Source organism: Ranitomeya imitator, chromosome 2 (genome assembly GCF_032444005.1).
Source record: "Ranitomeya imitator isolate aRanImi1 chromosome 2, aRanImi1.pri, whole genome shotgun sequence".
Classification (NCBI taxonomy): Eukaryota; Metazoa; Chordata; class Amphibia; order Anura; family Dendrobatidae; genus Ranitomeya; species Ranitomeya imitator.
The window spans coordinates 589,316,401-589,340,184 of NC_091283.1; the positions used below are offsets into that span (position 1 = coordinate 589,316,401).

The 23,784-nt window shown below is 44.4% G+C and overlaps 1 protein-coding gene across 1 annotated transcript in view; it reads left to right on the forward strand.

Moving 5' to 3' along the window:
- The first annotated feature begins 253 nt into the window (after positions 1-253).
- The window catches only part of IFT52 (intraflagellar transport 52), a 50,964-nt gene continuing 27,433 nt past the window's right edge, over positions 254-23,784 (forward strand). Inside the window, exons 1-7 of the mRNA XM_069752320.1 lie at positions 254-547; positions 1,455-1,567; positions 2,492-2,579; positions 9,038-9,167; positions 15,240-15,315; positions 16,962-17,033; positions 21,850-21,976. Coding sequence (XP_069608421.1) covers positions 503-547; positions 1,455-1,567; positions 2,492-2,579; positions 9,038-9,167; positions 15,240-15,315; positions 16,962-17,033; positions 21,850-21,976 — 651 coding nt within the window. The 5' untranslated portion in view covers positions 254-502. The remainder of the gene's footprint in view (positions 548-1,454; positions 1,568-2,491; positions 2,580-9,037; positions 9,168-15,239; positions 15,316-16,961; positions 17,034-21,849; positions 21,977-23,784) is intronic.

The window sequence follows — 23,784 nt, forward strand, 5'->3', positions numbered from 1 at the left end:
GTGAAAGGGGCCTATGTGGTGCATACTGGGCACGTCATAGGATAAAATCCACGGGACACACTGGGATTTTACTGCAGATTTGTACTGGAAAATCCGCTGGCGGTCCCGAGTCTCCCACAGAGCTTAGTGTGGTGGGCACGCTGGGGTAATACATTCAGAACATGAATGGCGTCAGTGTTCCTTGTTTCTCCAACATTCCCTGCATTCCTGATAGTGGGAAAGCGAGGAATGCCGGGAACTCTGAGGAGAGTTTGCCACCACCAACATGGCTGCTCGGGCCTGATGGTTGTGAGGCCTGGGGGTGGGATTTCTTGCATCACCCACAGACCCCCTTGTTACCGTGGGCCCGTCACACACCTGCAGCGCCCCCCTGACACCGGGGTCCCGGGACCACACTGCAGCCTGGCGGGTGATAGGCGTCACACCTGTGCGCGGGGAGAGCAGGCCGGCAGCATCACGTGACGGCGGCTGGTTGCTAGGCAGCGGCTTCTGGATACTTGTTATGCAGCGCGGAGGCTTCGGGGCAAAGATGGGGGTCAGCAAGCAGGTACCGTCCGGGGGTCCTCGCTGTGCTCCCACCTATGTATGGTGACGTAATGCATGAATGCTCCAGGTGTGCTAAGGGCACTACAACCCCCAGCATGCCCGCCGCAGCACTGCTGTAAGGTCTGTGTGCCAATTAAAGGGATATGTGGTCTTATGGAATAATATTTCCATATTCCATTAGCCGGACATGTTGTTTTCGCACTTTGGCCAGGTTTGATCATGATTGGCGGACCACCCGACATGTTTGGGGGCTTCTTGATTTCCGCTGACCGCTATCTTTCAGCGAGTCCAGTCGTTTTGTTCTTGGGGGATATGGGTTAGCGGAACAAGCACTTGCCGCATCAGAATAATCAAGTATTTCGCTTTCTCTTTGGGGGGGCACGCACCCTGGCAGGAGGGCTAGGGGTACACATCTGTGTATCCCTGGAGGCAATGTTTCTGGGGGAGAATAATCCATCCGTACAGAATTCGCTATGTCGGATTTGGACTCCTGCATCTTTATTTAAAGGGGTTCTTTACCGGAAATAGTCAATAGGCACAGGTCCACTGCTGGAACCCCATCTGTCCGAACCAAAAGGGGGGCTGCGTATGCGCATCAGTCTCCATTCATTTCACAGAGCAAGCTGTGATATGCGAAATGTCTCCGATGGAACAACACTTAGAGGGGTTGTCCCGTTTCCTGCCCGACCCCATACCTATGTACATGTTCCCTTCTGAGTGGGTGGTGTATATTTTAAGCCATATTGCCATTAGATCATTGAATAGAGCACAATGAGCTCAATCTTTGCTGCCTCAGATAACTATTCCCTTTTTAATTCATTACCTTGCTATGAAGTTCTATAATGTGGTCCTCTAACTCTGTCACTTTGTACTGCATTCCGATTATTCACTTTATCTTTCGTGCTTAGGTTGCATCTGATCATGAGAATCGTACCACCATCTTGTTTAATGTGTCAAAGAACGAGAGTGGAGGGTACAAGGCGCTACAGAAAAGACTCCGGGCCACCTGGAAAATCCAGAGGTGAAAGATTTTAAGATAATTCAGCGCCAAGACATATCCCTTTAAATGTCAAATCTAGACTTAGAATGAATCCTATCACATTTGCGGAGAATATGGATAACGATCACTTAATTTCTCCATCTTCTCCATTGTCTGTGTCCACATTGATTGGACTGCACTCGGATGACATTCAAGTGCAGTCCGATGTATTACTTGCACCCATAGACTTAAATGGGTGTGCTTGATCAGATTTGCGGAGCCACTTGCAGTATGCTGTGATTTTTTTTTTTTTTTTTTTTTTTTATTATTAATTTTTATTTTTTTATTTTCCACCGACCAATTCAGTCTGCAGAAAAATATGCAGATCTACACTCCTCTATAGCATAACAGTGGGCCAAGTGCTATCAGATAAAACATCGGCTAGCACTCAGCCGTGTGAACGAGCCCCGACTTGTGTTTTCATCATCAAAAACTTCAGGAAGAGATTAAATTGGTTTAAATGATGGAAAGTTATACTGATTTTTCTTTTTCACAAAACTATATATTAATCTACTCCGCTGCCCCTGCTCTATAACATAGTGCCTGCAGATTGGCCTGCATATTTATATATTTTAAATGAGGCAGAGCTGCAATACCGGACAAGACTTATGATGGCTCTGTGTTTGATAGAAGCCAAACAGGCTGCAGTTCTTCAGTGAGTGACTTTATTAGATCTGCGCCGATAACATATTGATATATTGATGACATAATCGATGGACTCAATAAGTATTGATAAAGTATTAATTCCACAGGACGTTTTAGTAACTGTGTTTTGTTTGTGTTGGTGACCACATGCTATTGAAACTCTGTAAGCTACGACATCACATCTCATCTGATGAAGCGCAGCCCATTTCTCAGATCCCTAGTATGTGGGTCTTCTTTGGCAGCTTTTTCTTTTCTTTTTAGTTTGAAAGAAGATATTACACCTGAGAAGTTGTCGGGTGTCAAGCTCTGGATCACTGCTGGACCCAGGGAGAAATTTACAGCGGCAGAGGTAAGCTTTATAGAAGCATGGCTATACAATACGCACAACATCGTTTATCATTAGCAAGGAAAAGGGGTTTTGGGGCCAGGCAGCAAATTCAGCAATGACCTTATCATGCTGAATCATAATAGGTGTGTAGTATCCTCACTGTTAGGATTCCACTCTATACTATACTCACTTTCAGGATATTGCTCTGTAATTCACTCACACTTAGGATTTTGCTCTATATAAAATCCTCACTCTTGGGATTCCGCTCCATAATATCCTTTCTCTTAGGATTCTGTTCTATAATATCCTCCCTCTTAGGATTCCACTCTGTAATGTCCTGACTCTTAGGTTTCCGGGTCTCTAATATTCTCACTCTTAGGCCGGGATTACACATGCGAGAAATATGTCCGTGTCTCGCATGTGAAATCCAAGCTCTGGCGCCGGCACTCCAGAGCGGAGCGTGCAGCTCCATGTGTTGCTATGCGGCCGCACGCTCCACTCCCAAGTGCCGGCGCCAGAGCTTGGATTTCACATGCGCGACACGGACGTGTTTCTCGCATGTGTGATCCCGGCCTTAGGATTCCGGCTCTGTAAAACCTTCACTCTTAGGATTCCGGCTCTGTAGTATCCTGACTCTTAGGCCGGCGTCACACTCGGCGTAAGACATTACGGAACGTATTATACGTCCGTAATACGCGCGTAATACGCCAAAATGTCTCCGTAATCTCTTTCCGTAGTTCTTGCGTAGCCTAGGTGTGGTCGCGTATTTTGCGCATGTACTGGTCCGTGTGTAATCCGTATGTGATCCGTATTGCGTTTTTGACACGCACCATCACAAAATGGACATTTAACGGTTTTCAGGCCTGCAAATCATTTAAACCATCATTACCAACCCTATTTAAGCCCTCGACAACAGGTGTACCCCTCCCATCTGCCCTATATGTTCTCTAGCATATTTTGGCTGTATTGCTTTGACCTTACAAACATGTCTGACCATGTGTATTTAAGCACAACTCAGCGGGTGTTGCTTCACTGGGTGTTGTCTCGTCGCTTTGGCCAGCCATATCCGGTCAATGCAGATCCGCGAAGGAGGAGACGAAGATTGTGGGTGCATCCTCTATTGACCCAACGCCAGAGTAAAGGACATTTCCAGAGACTATATTCAGCTTTGAGGGCACATCCTGACAAATTTTACCTGTATACTCGCATGTCCATCAGGACTTTTGACATGTTGATGGAGATGTTACGTCCTGGCCTCACCTATCAGGACACCTGGATGAGAAAATCCATCTCTGCTGAGGAGCGTCTGCTCCTAACCTTACGGTATGTATTTTGACCTTTTATATTTTTGTATGTTTGCCAATGTGTTTTGTCCTACTATGTTTCAGTTACTTTACTTAGACATGAAGCCACAAGCACATTTCTAAAAATGTGGGTAATATTAGAGTATAGTAATAATGTGAAATGACCCTTTTTGCTTAGTCAATAATGACTGCGAAAATTAAATAGACACTTGTGTTTCTTCCTGTTTTCATATTCCTCATGTTTTGTTTTTTTTCCTTGTTTTGCAGCTTCCTGTCCACAGGCTTGTCCTATGCGGGTCTACACCTGGAGTTTCTCATTGGGCGTTCTACCATTTCAGTCATTGTTAGGACAACCTGTTCCCAAATATGGCTGAAACTTAACGAAGTTGTGATGCCGGAGCCAAAAATGGAGGATTAGGTCAAAATCGCCACTGGTTTCCAAAATAATTGTGACTTCCCTAACTGCATTGGAGCTGTGGATGGGAAACATATCAGGGTGCGTAAGCCGCCGAACTCTGGTTCCCAATTCTACAATTATAAGCAGTTTTTCTCTGTAGTTCTGTTAGCAGTTGCTGACAGCAACTACAGGTTTATAATTGTAGACATTGGGGCCTATGGCCGAACTGGAGACTCTAGGGTCTTCAATTCGTCCATAATGGGTCGGCGGCTACGTGACAACCAGTTGAACCTCCCACCACCACAACAACTCCCAGGCTCCAATGCGGAAGCAGTGCCTTTTGTTTTGGTTGGAGATGAGGCCTTCCAACTGACGAGGCACGTCATGAGGCCTTACCCCAGGCGCAACCTTGACCACCGGCGGAGGGTGTTTAATTTGAGACTTTCCATGGCACGGAGACTGGTTGAGTGCGCCTTTGGAATTCTTGTAGCCAAATGGCGTGTTCTTCAGTCTGCAATTCAGCTGAGTGAGGCTTCAATCAATGAAGTGATCAAAGCCTGTGTAATTCTACATAATTTCACCCGAATACATGATTGTTCGTCTACTAATTTGCATAATCACGTCATGAACAATCATAGTAGGCCTACCCCATATGTCCCTCCTCCGCGACGTCCCCTTTCTGGACTAAAAGTTCGTGATGTGTTCACAAATTATTTTGTGAGTCCTCAGGGTGCCACTCCCTGGCAAGACTAGGCAATTTTGCATGTGTAATTTGTTATTTGCTTAAATTTTGGCATTACCAATGTGGAAAATATGTCTGCTGTGTTTAATTTGTTCACATATGGTTATGATCATATCATGTGTGTGTGAGGTAATAAGAATGAACAGAGTGCATACATAGTTTTTTTGGTAGTAACGGCAAATTTACTTTTTAAACTTGTTTTTAGATTTTTTTTTTTTTTTTTGGCATAACAAATCTTTGGCCAAAAAAAGTGCAACATTTTTTTTTGGGAACCAAAACACAAAGTAAAATAAAAACATTACAGCTTGCTTTTTAAGCCCAATCCAAACCTAATTTTGGAAAAAAAAAAAAAAAAAGGTGTACCCAAAATTACAAGTCCTGGTACGTAGGAAGTGGAGAAGTGGATTGGTCTGTGTCAGCATCAGGTGGCCTTTGTAGGCCCAATTGTCCAGCAGCCTGTGCGGATGTTATAGTGGCCTGCGGGAAATTCTGCCTGCTCTGATGCTGGCCACTTTGATGAGTGGGGCCAGGATTTGGGAGATAACCCTGATGTTGCTGCCCATATGTGCGGGAATCATACCCCAACCCAAAATGACCATATTGTCCAAACCCCGGTTGGGACCAGCCTCCAGCACTGGGTCTGGACAAGTGGCCATATTGGGATGGGTGCTGATATCCTGCAATATGGTGCTGAGGTTGCCATTGTTGGTTAGTTGTGGGTTGGGGTGGAGGTGTTGGCTGACGTAGAGGGGGTGCTTCAGATCCTTGTTGCGCATGCAGGCCTTGTAGTCTCTGAGGCCGCAGAATATTATCAGGTGACATCTGCCACTGTTCAATCATCTGCATCAGATTGTATGGGTTATTTGGGGGGGTGCATGCGTCAATAAGGATCTGAAAACACCCTCTCAAACGCAGCCTCAACTCCCGCTCTATGGAGCGTAAATACTGGGCAAGGCTCCGTGTGAATCCCTCCTCCCCATCATCCTCTCGAACCCGGGCCAAATAGTTCATGACCCCAGCATCCACATTTCTCCTGCTTTGGCGAAGCTCTCTCCTGCGTCGTGCACGCTGGGGTCTGACTGCAGCCTGTGGGGATTGGTCCAGGGCAACAGTTGGGCTGCTGCTATTCCCAGGGTCATCCTGGCTAGGTGCTGGTGCTGCTGCTGCAGAAGAGAACTGTGGGGCCTCTTGGTTTTCTTCAGCTGCAGCTGGAGCTGGGTGGCCAGATGAGGAAGATGCTGTAGGTCTTGCGCCGGAGGGAGCAGCAGATGGACCAGCCACCTCTTCACCTTCTCCAACTGGGTCAATGGCCAGTTCTGAGTCAGACCCTGTCTCCCTGTCAGTGAGGTTAGACTGAGTTCTGCAAAAGATAAATTTGGACAGTTACTATGTTATTTGGAATTATCTCTCAGCATTAAAAAATTAACCCAGTTTGAGATGTTTTTACTTACGGCCTGAGGTCCATGCTGGGGTTGAGAAAGTAAGCCGATCAAAGTAAATGTATTTTTTTTTTTTAGGAGGGGCCCCGGCTCCACTTTTCTCCCGCTGCTGCCTCTCCCTCCTATACTGGTCACGGATACTCCGCCACCTTGTTGTTACATCATCCACTGAAACAACAAAAAATACACACATTGCTTAGACCATTATGCAGAGTGCTCACACAAGGTGTAATGGAGGACACAGATTTACGGGTAGCATAGAAAGAGGCTTTTGTGGCTCACATTAAGCAAGAAATTTAACAAAAAAACACAATTATGAAGCAAGGCCACAAGGACAGAGTCAGCTAACCTCTATCCCAGAAAAACAAATTACTGGAAAACAATGTTAGTAAGGGCACACCTGTTCTAAACCTTCATGAAATCCATTTATCATATCCAGCACCATGTATATACTGCTTGGATTTATATTACTTTCAGGAAGAATTAATAAATTAAGGTTTAGCAATTCAAAGTAGTAAGGGCCTGCTGTTTAGCAAGAACATTACATTGCAAACATGGGTGTACTTACTTATTTGTCGCTGGGCCGCACGTGGCTGCTGGTCATACTGGGGGAAGAGGGAGCCACACACGCTCCTCCATGCAGCTTGTTTTACTGCCCTGTTCGCATAGTTGGGGTCTCTTTGGTCCCAGATTTCTGGCCTCTCCTGTATCAAAATGACCAGCATGTCTACATTAATTATGCTGGCCATGCTCAATCTCTCACTCCGTGGAGGCGTGCAGCAGACTTCCGGGTTCACTGTCTGGCTTTTTCAGCTAATTAGCATGTCTCACCTGCCTGATTGAGGGCTTTAGACAGTTCAGGACATCTGCCAGTGAGTAGCGTATTTCTCGCAAGTCACACGCATGGTCCGTATGCATTCCGTATTATACGCTCTCCCATAGACTTGCATTGGCGTATTTTTTGCGCAATACGCTGACAAACGCAGCATGCTGCGATTTTGTACGGCCGTAGAACGACGTATATTACGGATCCGTAATATACGGCTGATAGGACTAGACCCATTGAGAATCATTGTGCCGTATGTTTTGCGAGTTTTACGGACGTAGATTCTGCGCTCTTACGTCCGTAAAACTCGCATGTGTGACGCCGGCCTTAGGATTCCGGCTCTGTAAAACCTTCACTCTTAGGATTCCGGCTCTGTAATATCCTGACTCTTAGGATACCGGCTCTGTAATACCTTCACGCTTAGGATTCTGGCTCTGTAATACCGTCACTCTTAGGATTTCGCTCTGTAATACCTTCACTCTTAGGATTCCGGCTCTGTAATACCTTCACTCTTAGGATTCCGGCTCTGTAATACCTTCACTCTTAGGATTCCGGCTCTGTAATACCTTCACTCTTAGGATTCCGGCTCTGTAATACCGTCACTCTTAGGATTCCGGATCTGTAATACCTTCACTCTTAGGATTCCGGCTCTGTAATACCTTCACTCTTAGGATTCCGGCTCTGTAATACCTTCACTCTTAGGATTCCGGCTCTGTAATACCTTCACTCTTAGAATTCTGGCTCTGTAATACCTTCACTCTTAGGATTCCGACTCTGTAATACCTTCACTCTTAGGATTCTGGCTCTGTAATACCTTCACTCTTAGGATTCTGGCTCTGTAATACCTTCACTCTTAGGATTTTGGGTCTGTAATACCTTCACTCTTAGGATTCCGGGTCTGTAATACCTTCACTCTTAGGATTCCGGGTCTGTAATACCTTCACTCTTAGGATTCCGGGTCTGTAATACCTTCACTCTTAGGATTCCGGGTCTGTAATACCTTCACTCTTAGGATTCCGGCTCTGTAATACCTTCACTCTTAGGATTCCGGCTCTGTAATACCTTCACTCTTAGGATTCCGGCTCTGTAATACCTTCACTCTTAGGATTCCGGCTCTGTAATACCTTCACTCTTAGGATTCCGGCTCTGTAATACCTTCACTCTTAGGATTCCGGCTCTGTAATACCTTCACTCTTAGGATTCCGGCTCTGTAATACCTTCACTCTTAGGATTCCGGCTCTGTAATACCTTCACTCTTAGGATTCCGGCTCTGTAATACCTTCACTCTTAGGATTCCGGCTCTGTAATACCTTCACTCTTAGGATTCCGGCTCTGTAATACCTTCACTCTTAGGATTCCGGCTCTGTAATACCGTCACTCTTAGGATTCCGGCTCTGTAATACCTTCACTCTTTGGATTCCGGCTCTGTGATACTGTACCTTCACTCTTAGGATTCCGGCCCTGTAATACCTTCACTCTTAGGATTCCGGCTCTGTAATACCTTCACTCTTAGGATTTTTCTCTGCTTGCTAGTTCGAGCAGTTGTCATGTGACTGCTCATATCTGCGTTTACATGCCAACTAGATTCTCTTCCTGCTTCTTTCGGTGTAATACTATCGGGATTCAATCAAAGCCTAAGTAGCTGCCTGGTCCTGAAAAACCCATTGAGAACAATAGTAGTAAGGCAGATTGTTTTCCTAAACATTTCCCAGTACATTAGTTAGGGCTTAGACATTTATCATTGTCTTTTCCGTTTCATCCCATCTCACAGTTTGAAGCACTGAAGCAGTTTCTGGAGAAAGGTGGTGACATCCTGGTGATGCTGGGAGAGGGAGGAGAGACCAAATATGATACCAACATCAACTTTCTGCTTGAGGAGTATGGGATAATGGTAAACACTGGTAAGGATCCACTGCCTTTTTTTCTTAATGCTTCTGTAGTGTTATTAAACATTTTATTATGTCTACTTTTTTTGCTGATTTTGATACTCAAATATCAATTCTAGTTATTAATGGGATCTGGGGTTATTTTTGTTTTGGTGTTTAAAGGGAACGTATTAAAAGGACTTTCTTGGACTATATATAGCTTGTCATGCTATAAAATGTTTTGTGTCTCAGACTGTACTTTTTACTTGCAAAGGGACAAACCACCATAGGATCAATAGACGCTGCTACCCCAAATGTAGAAAATGCAGATATAGTATAGTGCGAAAGTGTCGAACTCCTTTATTAACCCCTTCCCGACCTGTGACACAGCGTATGCGTCATGAAAGTCGGTGCCAATCCGACCTGTGACGCATATGCTGTGTCACAGAAAGATCGCGTCCCTGCAGATCGGGTGAAAGGGTTAACTCCCATTTCACCCGATCTGCAGGGACAGGGGGAGTGGTAGTTTAGCCCAGGGGGGGTGGCTTCACCCACTCGTGGCTACGATCGCTCTGATTGGCTGTTGAAAGTGAAACTGCCAATCAGAGCGATTTGTAATATTTCACCTAAAAAAATGGTGAAATATTACAATCCAGCCATGGCCGATGCTGCAATATCATCGGCCATGGCTGGAAACACTTATGTGCACCCACCCCACCCCACCGATCGCCCCCCCAGCCCCCCGATCTGTGGCCCGCTCCCCTCCGTCCTGTGCTCCGCTCCCCCGTCCTCCTGTCCGCTCCCCCCGTGCTCCAATCACACCCCCCCGTGCTCCAATCAAACCCCCCCGCACTCCGATCCCCCCCCGTGCTCCGATCCACCCCCCCAGCACACCGATCCACCCCCCCTGCACACCGATCCACCCGCCCGCACACCGATCACTCTCCCCCATGCTCCGATCCCTCCCCCCCCCGTGCTCCGACGCCCCCCCGTGCCCTGATCTCCCCCCCTTATACTTACCGATCCTGGCGGGGTCCGTCCGTCTTCTTCCCCGAGCGCCGCCATGTTCCAAAATGGCGGGCACATGCGCAGTGCGCCCGCCGAATCTGCCGGCCGGCAGATTCGTTCCAATGTGAATTTTGATCACTGTGATATAATCTATCACAGTAGTCAAAATAAAAAAAACAGTAAATGACCCCCCCCATTTGTCCCCCATAGATAGGGACAATAATAAAATAAAGAATTTTTTTTTTTTTCCACCAAGGTTGGAGTTAGAACTAGGGTTAGGGTTAGGGTTAGGGGTAGGGTTAGGGGTAGGGTTAGGGTTAGGGTTAGGGTTTCGGTATGTGCACACGTATTCTGGTCCTCTGCGGATTTTTCCGCAGCGGATTTGATAAATCCGCAGTGCTAAACCGCTGCGGATTTATGGCGGATTTACCGCGGTTTTTCTGCGCATTTCACTGCGGTTTTACAACTGCGATTTTCTATTGGAGCAGTTGTAAAACCGCTGTGGAATCCGCAGAAAGAAGTGACATGCTGCGGAATGTAAACCGCTGCGTTTCCGTGCAGTTTTTCCGCAGCATGTGTACAGCGATTTTTGTTTCCCATAGGTTTACATTGAAATGTAAACTCATGGGAAACTGCTGCGGATCCGCAGCGTTTTCCGAAGCGTGTGCACATACCTTTAGAATTAGGCTATGTGCACACGGTGCGGATTTGGCTGCGGATCCGCAGCGGATTGGCCGCTGCGGATCCGCAGCAGTGTTCCATCAGGTTTACAGTACCATGTAAACCTATGGAAAACCAAATCCGCTGTGCCCATGGTGCGGAAAATACCGCACGGAAACGCTGCGTTGTATTTTCCGCAGCATGTCAATTCTTTGTGCGGATTCCGCAGCGTTTTACACCTATTCCTCAATAGGAATCCGCAGGTGAAATCCGCAGTAAATCCGCAGGTAAAACGCAGTGCCTTTTACCCGCGGATTTTTCAAAAATGGTGCGGAAAAATCTCACACGAATCCGCAACGTGGGTACATAGCCTTAGGGTTAGGGTTGGGTTGGAATTAGGGTTGTGGTTAGGGTTAGGGGTGTGTTGGGGTTAGGGTTGTGGTTAGGGGTGTGTTGCGGTTAGGGTTGTGGTTAGGGTTACGGCTACAGTTGGGATAAGGGTTAGGGGTGTGTTGGCGTTAGAATTGAGGGGTTTCCACTGTTTAGGCACATCAGGGTGTCTCCAAACGCAACATGGCGCCACCATTGATTCCAGCCAATCTTTTATTCAAAAAGTCAAATGGTGCTCCTTCCCTTCCGAGCCCCGACGTGTGCCCAAACAGTGGTTTACCCCCACATATGGGGTATCAGTGTACTCAGGACAAACTGGGCAACAATTACTGGGGTCCAATTTCTCCTGTTACCCTTGAGAAAATAAAAAATTGCTTGCTAAAACATCATTTTTGAGGAAAGAAAAATGATTTTTTATTTTCACGGCTCTGCGTTGTAAACGTCTGTGAAGCACTTGGGAGTTCAAAGTGCTCACCACATATCTAGATAAGTTCCTTGGGGGGTCTAGTTTCCAAAATGGGGTCACTTGTGGAGGGTTTCTACTGTTTAGGCACACCAGGGGCTCTGCAAACGCAACGTGACGCCCGCAGACCATTCCATCAAAGTCTGCATTTCAAAACGTCACTACTTGACTTCTGAGCCCCGACATGTGCCCAAACAGTGGTTTACCCCCACATATGGGGTATCAGCGTACTCAGGACAAACTGGGCAACAATTACTGGGGTCCAATTTCTCCTGTTACCCTTGAGAAAATAAAAAATTGCTTGCTAAAACATCATTTTTGAGGAAAGAAAAATGATTTTTTATTTTCACGGCTCTGCGTTGTAAACGTCTGTGAAGCACTTGGGGGTTCAAAGTGCTCACCACATATCTAGATAAGTTCCTTGGGGGGTCTAGTTTCCAAAATGGGGTCACTTGTGGGGGGTTTCTACTGTTTAGGCACACCAGGGGCTCTGCAAACGCAACGTGACGCCCGCAGACCATTCCATCAAAGTCTGCATTTCAAAACGTCACTACTTGACTTCCGAGCCCCGACATGTGCCCAAACAGTGGTTTACCCCCACATATGGGGTATCAGCGTACTCAGGACAAACTGGGCAACAATTACTGGGGTCCAATTTCTCCTGTTACCCTTGAGAAAATAAAAAATTGCTTGCTAAAACATCATTTTTGAGGAAAGAAAAATGATTTTTTATTTTCACGGCTCTGCGTTGTAAACGTCTGTGAAGCACTTGGGGGTTCAAAGTGCTCACCACATATCTAGATAAGTTCCTTGGGGGGTCTAGTTTCCAAAATGGGGTCACTTGTGGGGGGTTTCTACTGTTTAGGCACACCAGGGGCTCTGCAAACGCAACGTGACGCCCGCAGACCATTCCATCAAAGTCTGCATTTCAAAAGTCACTACTTCCCTTCTGAGCCCCGACGTGTGCCCAAACAGTGGTTTACCCCCACATATGGGGTATCAGCGTACTCAGGAGAAACTGGACAACAACTTTTGGGGTCCAATTTCTCCTGTAACCCTTGGGAAAATAAAAAATTCTGGGCTAAAAAATTATTTTTGAGGAAAGAAAACGTATTTATTATTTTCACTGCTCTGTGTTATAAACTTCTGTGAAGCACTTGGGGGTTCAAAGTGCTCACCTCACATCTAGATAAGTTCCTTTCGGGGTCTAGTTTCTAAAATGGGGTCACTTGTGGGGGGTTTCTACTGTTTAGCCACATCAGGGGCTCTGCAAACGCAACGTAACGCCCGCAGAGCATTCCATCAAAGTCTGCATTTCAAAATGTCACTACTTGACTTCCGAGCCCCGACATGTGCCCAAACTGTGGTTTACCCCCACATATGGGGTATCAGCGTACTCAGGAGAAACTGTACAACAACTTTTGGGGTCAAATTTCTCCTGTTACCCTTGGGAAAATAATAAATTGCAGGCTAAAAAATCATTTTAGAGAAAATAAAATTTTTATTTTATTTTCATGGCTCTGCGTTATAAACATCTGTGAAGCACTTGGAAGTTCAAAGTCCTCACCACACATCTAGATTAGTTCCTTTGGGGGTCTAGTTTCCAAAATGGGGTCATATGTGGGGGATCTCCAATGTTTAGGCACACAGGGGCTCTCCAAACGTGACATGGTGTCCGCTAATGATTGGAGCTAATTTTCCATTTGAAAAGCCAATTGGCGTGCCTTCCCTTCCGAGCCCTGCCGTGCGCCCAAACAGTGGTTTACCCCCACATATGGGGTATCAGCGTACTCAGGACAAACTGGACAACAACATTTGCGGTCCAATTTCTCCTATTACCCTTGACAAAATAGGAAATTCCAGGCTAAAAATCATTTTTGAGGAAAGAAAAATTATTTTTTATTTTCATGGCTCTGCATTATAAACTTCTGTGAAGCACCTGGGGGTTTAAAGTGCTCAATATGCATCTAGATAAGTTCCTTGGGGGGTCTAGTTTCCAAAATGGGGTCACTTGTGGGGGAGCTCCAATGCATAGGCACACAGGGGCTCTCCAAACGCGACATGGTGTCCGCTAACAATTGGAGCTAATTTTCCATTCAAAAAGTCAAATGGCGCTCCTTCCCTTCCGAACCTTACCATGTGCCCAAACAGTGGTTTACCCCCACATGTGAGGTATCGGTGTACTCATGAGAAATTGCCCAACAAATTTTAGGATCCATTTTATCCTGTTGCCCATGTGAAAATGAAAAAAATTGAGGCTAAAAGAATTTTTTTGTGAAAAAAGTACTTTTTCATTTTTACGGATCAATTTGTGAAGCCCCCGGGGGTTCAAAGTTCTCACTATGCATCTAGATAAGTTCCTTGGGGCGTCTAGTTTCCAAAATGGGGTCACGTGTGGGGGAGCTCCAATTTTTAGGCACACGGGGGCTCTCCAAACGTGACATGGTGTCCGCTAAAGAGTGGAGCCAATTTTTCATTCAAAAAGTCAAATGGCGCTCCTTCCCTTCCAAGCCCTGCCGTGCGCCCAAACAGTGGTTTACCCCCACATATGAGGTATCAGCGTACTCAGGACAAATTGGACAACAACTTTCGTGGTTCAGTTTCTCCTAGTACCATTGGGAAAATAAAAAAAATGTTGCTAAAAGATAATTTTTGTGACTAAAAAGTTAAATGTTCATTTTTTCCTTCCATGTTGCTTCTGCTGCTGTGAAGCACCTGAAGGGTTAAAAATCTTCTTGAATGTGGTTTTGAGCACCTTGAGGGGTGCATTTTTTAGAATGGTGTCACTTTTGGGTATTTTCAGCCATATAGACCCCTCAAACTGACTTCAAATGTGAGGTGGTCCCTAAAAAAAATGGTTTTGTAAATTTCGTTGTAAAAATGAGAAATCGCTGGTCAAATTTTAACTCTTATAACTTCCTAGCAAAAAAAAATGTTGTTTCCAAAATTGTGCTGGTGTAAAGTAGACATGTGGGAAATGTTATTTATTAACTATTTTGTGTCACATAACTCTCTGGTTTAACAGAATAAAAATTCAAAATGTGAAAATTGCGAAATTTTCAAAATTTTTGCCAAATTTCCGTTTTTATCACAAATAAACGCAGAATTTATTGACCTAAATTTACCACTAACATGAAGCCCAATATGTCACGAAAAAACATTCTCAGAACCGCTAGGATCCGTTGAAGCGTTCCTGAGTTATTACCTCATAAAGGGACACTGGTCAGAATTGCAAAAAACGGCCAGGTCATTAAGGTCAAAATAGGCTGGGTCATGAAGGGGTTAAGGTTCTGATGTAACCATGATGAAAGAGTTGGACCCAGTCTCAAACTCGTCGCATATGGGAGCAACCTGCAGCACTCCAGCTGTTGTGAATCTGGGCATGCTAGGAGTTGTAGTTTCTCAGCAGATGTAGGATGCTGACCCTTAGTGTTTCCGAATAGCTGATTTGCCCTACAAGAGAGAAATACCTTCCTGACCCCAATTAGCAGTTTGGCTGCCTACAGATTTACGCCTTTGACTTTTTTATATGATTTTGGCAAATTATGAAAAATCTATTCACTAACAAAATATTACTTACTTTGAAGATGCTGTTGTGAGAAATGTTTACTACAAATACTTCCACCCCAAGGAGGCGCTTATATCCAATGGAGTATTGAATCGGTAAGTTCACGTAGCTGTAATCAGTAAAAATATGAAGGATGTTTGTTAGGGTCTAATCTGCCAGCTGAGCATGATAAAGGAAGATTAGCCATTTGTGATATGACCCTTGATCGTGTGTGTAAAGGGCTATTCCCATCTCTATAATCTTATACCAATATGTAGTAGGTGTAATAATAATATTAGCATATACCTCCAATTAGACTTGTAGTACAGTTTTTCTGATTCGCTATGTCTCTTTCCTCTTGTTCAGGCATTGCAAGACCTTAAGTGTCAATGGTTATGTTCACTGATGAAGTGACAGCTAGTGGTCGTAACCATGGATACCTAAGGTTCTGCAGTGCCTGCACATGAGGAAAGAGACATAGCAAATCAGAAAAACTATACCACATTTCTAATTGGTGGTATTTGCTAATATGCTAATATTATTATTATTATTACTATTATTGTACATTACACCTACTACATATTGGGATAGGACATTGGAGATGGGAATACCCCTTCAAGGCTCGCACCTATGAGGTGTTTCTGCCATAGTAGCATTACCCACAATATTTAAGGCTTCATGTGAACAATCCATATATTTCTTCACCAAACAAAGAATAAATGCACCTTTGCGAGAAATTTTTGCTTAAAATGTTGAATGCTTATACATCAATCCCTCAATGAAGCTGCCATATCTTGGATGACCCAAAAAAATAATACATTTATATATACAAATATAATACAGAATTGTATTAAATGTACAATATATACAGAATGGTAGACCCAGCACCATGGCTTTGCTAGAGAAGGTTCAATTTCTTGTTTGGATAATGTACCAACCTCATACAGTATAAGTTCACACGGGCATCATGACTTTCGGTCACTATGGAACAATTAAAACTATTTCATGTCGATTGCATTGAATTTTCTTGGGTTGTGATTGAAATTAAATGGTCAGGTTTCCTTTTTTAAGAATTGCATTACTTTTTAATGGATCTGTATACATACATGTCTTTAACATTGAAATTGCTAGTTGCTACCCCAGGAAGGAAAAGTTGTGGAATTATGTAAACAACTGGATGTATAGATACATTAATTATATGCGCTGAGGAAAAAATGGAAACAACATTTACAAAACATCTTGATTTACTGAGTATGGACTATGAGTTATCACACACAGAAATACACGCACTGGTACACCTTCGTAGTTGTAAATGATTGTCTGAGGAATGTTCTGTCACGCTGAATGCACTTGGGCATTCAAATCATCAAGATTCGCTGCTGGCAGCTGCCTTTGCAGTTGCCGACTAATGACGTCTCAGAGGTGCTGGGATGAGATGGGAGATAAGTCCGGAGACGCTACAGTATCATGTTTAGGCCAGACAGGCTTCTCACGGCTGTCATGTTGAAAAATGGCTCCTTTAAAGATATGGGTGTACCACTGTTTCCATTACCAATTTAGTGTTAGAAGAATAAAGAAATTAGGGGTCCAGCTACTGTACATTATGCTACCACATAGAATCTTCCCAAAAGTATAAAGATCCAGACCCTGACATAAACCATAAATTGCCCTCCGTTGGCTGAATGGGAAGTCTACCATAACCGTACACTGCAGATGCTAATACAAGATAAATAACTGTTTTTTTTGTCATTTCTTTATGCAGAGAGATTAATAGAGCAGCTGGAAAGAATATTTCAGCAGTAGCTGATGATGAGGGCGAAGGGAACAATTCACAGTAAGTACACCAGTTTTGGGCACCGGTGCTCAGGAAGGATATAATGGAACTAGAGAGAGTACAAAGGAGGGCAACAAAATTAATAAAGGGGATGGGAGAACTACAATACCCAGATAGATTAGCGAAATTAGGATTATTTAGTCTAGAAAAAAGACGACTGAGGGGCGATCTACTAACCATGTATAAGTATATAAGGGGACAATACAAATATCTCGCTGAGGATCTGTTTATACCAAGGAAGGTGAAGGGCACAAGGGGGCATTCTTTGCGTCTGGAGGAGAGAAGGTTTTTCCACCAACATAGAAGAGGATTCTTTACTGTTAGGGCAGTGAGAATCTGGAATTGCTTGCCTGAGGAGGTGGTGATGGCGAACTCAGTCGAGGGGTTCAAGAGAGGCCTGGATGTCTTCCTGGAGCAGAACAATATTGTATCATACAATTAGGTTCTGTAGAAGGACGTAGATCTGGGGATTTATTATGATATTATAGGCTGAACTGGATGGACAAATGTCTTTTTTCGGCCTTACTAACTATGTTACTATGTTACTATGTTACTCAAAACAGCGAGGGTGCCATGACAAACTTTTAGGGTGCCAACATCTGCTGCTAGGAAGGGTCACTTGGGGCTAGACCTTTATGTCTCCCATAGATATTTTTCTTGTTTGGTACTTAGTACATTTGTTGCATTTAATTTATCAAATATGTTGGTGGACTTGACCCTGTATTGCCCTGGTTTATTATAAGTAGGGTTCTACTGGTATTTTTAACAAAATACCAATACTAGTTAGTTGTTAAGGGTTCTTTTTTTCATGTGGTTGTGCTCTCCTACCAACCAGCAATAATTCTGTCTCTCGCAGACCTGTTAATTTTTCTGTAAGAAGCCCTCCCACTCTGCACTCATTACCTGTATTAATTGCACCTGTTTGAACCTGTTACCTGTATAAAAGACACCTGTCCACACAATCACACTCCAACCTCTCCACCATGGCTAAGACCAAAGAGCTGTCTAGGGACACCAGGGACAAAATTGTAGACCTGCACAAGGCTGGGATGGGCTACAGGACAATAGGCAAGCAGCTTGGTGAGACAGCAACAACTTTTGGCACAAGTATTAGAAAATGGAAGAAACACAAGATGACTGCCAATCTTCCTCGGTCTGGAGGTCCATGCAGAATCTCGCCTAGTAGGGTATGGATGATTCTGAGAAAGGCCAGGAAACAGCCCAAAAACTGGGAGGACCTGGTCAATTACACAGTCTCAAACATTATCGTTAGTAACACACTACAACGTCATGGATTAAAATCCTGCAGGTCACACTCAGGCCAGCACATGTCCACCCCCGTTTTAAGTTCGCGTTTGACCATCTGGATGATCCAGAGGAGGCATGGAAGAAGGTCATGTGGTCAGATGGGAACAAAATAGAACTTATTGGTATTAACGCCCCTCGCCATGTTTGAAGGGAGAAGGATGAGTACAACGCCCAAGAACACTGTCCCAGCTGGTGGGGGAAACATATTTTGGGGATACTTTTCTGCAAAGGGGACAGGACAACTGCACCGTATTGAAGAGAGGATGGATGCAGTCATGTATCGCAAATTTTTCTCCATCAATCTCCTTCTCTCTGTAAGAGCATTGAAAATGGATTGTGGTAGGGTCTTCCAGCATAACAATGACCCGAAACACACAGCCAGGGCAACTAAGCAGTGGCTCCGTAAGAAGCATTTCAAGGTCCTGGATTGGACTAGCCAGTCCCCAGATCTGAACCCAATAGAGAATCTTTGGAGGGAGATGAAACTCAATGTTGCCCAGCGACAGTACCGAAAACTGAAACATCTAGAGAAGATCTGTATGGAGGAGTGGGCCAAAATCCCTGCTGCAGTGTGTGCAAACTTGGTCAAGAACTACAGGAAACGTCTGACCTCTATAACTGCAAACAAAGTTTTCTGGGCCAAATATTAAGTTCTGTTTTTCTATTGTATCAAATACTTATTTCATGCTATAAAATGCTAATTCATTATGTGAAAATCATAGAATGTGAATTTCTGGATTTTTCTTTCAATATTCTGTCTCTCACAGTTGAAGTGTACCTGTGATAAAAATTACAGACTTCTCCATTCTTTGTTGGTGGGAAAACGTGATAAATGGCACTGTATCAAATACTTACCGTATATACTCGAGTATAAGCCGAGATTTTCAGCCCAAAATTTTGGGCTGAAAGTGCCCCTCTCAGCTTATACTCGAGTCACGGTGGGCGGTAGGGTCGGCAGGTGAGGGGGAGAGGCGCTGAGGCATACTCACCTAGTCCCGGCGGGTCCTGACGCTCCCTCTGCCCGTCACACTGTCTTCGGTGCTGCAGCTCTTCCCCTGTTCAGCGGTCACGTGGGACCGCTCATTAGAAAAATGAATATGCGGCTCCACCTCCCATAGGGGTGGAGCCGCATATTCATTTCTCTAATCAGCGGTGCCGGTGACCGCTGATAGAGGAAGAGGCTGCGGCACCGAAGACCATGTGACGGGCAGAGGGAGCGGGACGCCGGGAGCAGGTAAGTATGTAATATCCACCTGTCCGCGTTCCACACTCCGGGCGCAGCTCTGTCTTCGCGTCCTCTTGCTCTGACTGTTCAGGTCAGAGGGCGCGATGACGCATATAGTGTGCGCGGCGCCCTCTGCCTGATCAGTCAGTGCGCAGAGACGCCGGGACGAGATGCCGGGAGCTGCAAGCAAGAGAGGTGAGTATGGCATTTTTTTTTTAAATTGCAGCAGCAATGGCACAGCTTTATATGGCACAGCTATGGGGCAATAATGAACGGTGCAGAGCACTATGTGGCAACTATGGGGCAATAATGAACGGCGCAGAGCACTATATGGCACAGCTATGGGGCAATAATGAACGGTGCAGAGCACTATATGGCACAGCTATGGGGCAATAATGAACGGTGCAGAGCACTATATGGCACAGCTATGGGGCAATAATGAACGGCGCAGAGCACTATATGGCACAGCTATGGGACAATAATAAACGGTGCAGAGCACTATATGGCAGCTATGGGGCAATAATGAACGGCGCAGAGCACTATATGGCACAGCTATGGGACAATAATGAATGGTGCAGAGCACTATATGGCACAGCTATGGGACAATAATAAACGGTGCAGAGCACTATATGGCAGCTATGGGGCAATAATGAACGGTGCAGAGCACTATATGGCACAGCTATGGGGCAATAATGAACGGTGCAGAGCACTATATGGCACAGCTATGGGGCAATAATGAACGGTGCAGAGCACTATATGGCACAGCTATGGGGCAATAATGAATGGCGCAGAGCACTATATGGCACAGCTATGGGGCAACAATGAACGGTGCAGAGCACTATATGGCACAGCTATGGGGCAATAATGAACGGCGCAGAGCACTATATGGCACATCTATGGGGCAACAATGAACGGCGCAGAGCACTATATGGCACAGCTATGGGGCAATAATGAACGGTGCAGTGCACTATATGGCACAGCTATGGGGCAACAATGAACGGTGCAGAGCACTATATGGCACAGCTATGGGGCAATAATGAACGGCGCAGAGCACTATATGGCACATCTATGGGGCAATAATGAATGGCGCAGAGCACTATATGGCACAGCTATGGGGCAATAATGAACGGTGCAGAGCACTATATGGCACAGCTATGGGGCAATAATGAACGGCGCAGAGCACTATATGGCACAGCTATGGGACAATAATAAACGGTGCAGAGCACTATATGGCAGCTATGGGGCAATAATGAACGGCGCAGAGCACTATATGGCACAGCTATGGGACAATAATGAATGGTGCAGAGCACTATATGGCACAGCTATGGGACAATAATAAACGGTGCAGAGCACTATATGGCAGCTATGGGGCAATAATGAACGGTGCAGAGCACTATATGGCACAGCTATGGGGCAATAATGAACGGTGCAGAGCACTATATGGCACAGCTATGGGGCAATAATGAACGGCGCAGAGCACTATATGGCACAGCTATGGGGCAACAATGAACGGTGCAGAGCACTATATGGCACAGCTATGGGGCAATAATGAATGGCGCAGAGCACTATATGGCACAGCTATGAGGCAACAATGAACGGTGCAGAGCACTATATGGCACAGCTATGGGGCAATAATGAACGGCGCAGAGCACTATATGGCACATCTATGGGGCAATAATGAACGGCGCAGAGCACTATATGGCACAGCTATGGGGCAATAATGAATGGTGCAGAGCACTATATGGCACAGCTTTCTATGGTACATCTATGGGGAAATAATGAACGGTGCAGAGCACTATGTGGCACAGCTATGGGGCCATAATGAACAGTATGGAGCATCTATTTTTATTTTTGAAATTCACCGGTAGCTGCTGCATTTTCCACCCTAGGCTTATACTCGAGTCAATAAGTTTTCCCAGTTTTTTGTGGCAAAATTAGGGGGGTCGGCTTATACTCGGGTCGGCTTATACTCGAGTATATACAGTATTTTCTCCACTGTAGGTCCCCGATGATGTATTTTTTATTTATTTATTTATTTTGCTTGCGTATATAGTGCCATTCATTTCACAGCGCTTTACAGATGTTATCACGGTAATCAATTCCTTATTAGTATATCTTTGGCGTACTCAGAGGAAATCCATGCAAATACAGGGAGAACATACAAACTCCTTAATAGAAAGAACTATATTAGTGTGTTAAGGATTGCATGCCACATTCTCTTGTATAAAATGCTATTCAAGCAGTTATTCATCCTCTACTTGTGTTTTTCTCCTCTACTTACAGGGGTTTGACATTCGTTTATCCCTTTGGTGCCACACTTAACATTATGAAGCCGGCAGTGGCTGTCCTGTCCACAGGATCTGTGTGTTTCCCACTGAACAGACCAGTCATGGCATTCTATTATTCTAAGGTGATCAATTGAAGAAATTATGGAGGGTTAAATTACTAGTAACTGCTTGCAATGTATATTGATTTTGGCATTTGTACCATAAAATGCTGTTTTCTTCTTCTAAAATGTTAATTCCGGGGGTCTAATCTGAAAAAATATGATTAATTTTAAGTTAAAGGGGTTGTCCACTGCTCATATAACCCCTTCCCAATCAGCATGTTTGCCCCCAGTAAAATAACAATGCTTATACTCCCCTCCAGTGCAGTTCCAGTGGTGTCCGCACCCGGGGATTGAGTCACATTGTTTTATCAAGTGATGGCTGCGAGCAATCAGCCCTGGCTTCACTCTCCCCGCCTTCTGACCAATTGTATATCAAAGGGGGCAAACATACCGATTAATGTTGTTGTCCAAGTAGTGACTACCCATTTAAGTTCCCACAATGTCGTTTTGGTGAGTTTTTGATGCTGCATATTTTCATTGCACCAAAAATGCAGTTTCTTTCAGATCCAGTAAAGTAGGTAGGGTTTTAGGAATGTGCCCATTGTGCTTTAGCAGAGAATCTTATCAGCAACGTAAGAATCTGACTTCAGTCAATACAGATTTTACCCGTGAATTGAGAATTTTGAAAACGAATGATCAGTCTTGACTGAGAAGGAAGCAGATTTCTCTGATAATATATTACAAAGTTACTTAATTTCATGTGCACTATTGATTTATAAAATAAAAAATTTAATAAATTCATGGTTGCTGATGAGGATACTTTAAACCTGTGAGCGTTTCTTCACATGTACAATATTTTCAATACTTCACTATTCCTTATTGTCAATTTCTGATTCCCTATGAAGCCCAGGAGCATGGCGGCCTCCAGTAGGCCCAACTCACTACTGTTAGAGGTGCATATCTGCTGTATAACACTAATGGCACCTGCCATGTATAAAGCGTGTTCCTGACCCCACTCCACTCAGTATCAGTCGTGACGGATTTGGGAATGGATAAGTAACTTTGCAAATACTTAGAGTAACTGTCGTTTTAAAATTTTATTTCCTAAGTCAATAGTACAAGTGAAAGTAAGACACTTATAAGAGAAATCTGCTTCTTTCGCCTACAGGACTGATCAATCACTCTCAAATTTCTCAATTCATGGGTGATACAGGAAAAAAATATAGTTTTGTACCGTGTTAGCCAGCGGATAGAATTTGAGAGTCCTCAGTGGTTGACACCTTTTTAATGGCTAACTGAAAAGATGGTAACAAATTGCAAGCTTTCGAGACAACTAGGGTCTCTTCATCAGGCATAGACGAATACAAAATCTAAAGAAGCACATATTTATGCACAACACAGCACAGAAATAATGCAATAGATAAGATAAGTGATGTGAAGCAGAACTATTATTATGGGAGAGGGATAAACCGTTGTGGCCATAAATATTGGAACAGTTCATAGATAAGGAGTGTGAAAGTTTTATTGTTCTGTGATTAACGTCTGGTCCATGATTGTATGATGCCCCCAAATTGTCTGAGGAGCACATTCCTTAGTTGATGTAGAAAGCCATAAATCCATGTGACACATTCATTCCTGCACGGAGTGTCAAAGGCCATCATCAGCTTATATTCCCAGACTCTTCTGTCTCGCTGAGATTTGAAGTTACCTTTTAATACCAGTAGTTTCATGTCCATAATGCTGTGATCAGAGATACAAAAATGTTTGTCCACAGGTAGATTTTTTTTTTTTAATTATTGTGTGGCGATGAGAATTCATCACTGTTCTCAGTTTTTGCCCTGTCTCCCCTACATACAGACCTCCAGCTGGACATTTGGTACTATAATTAA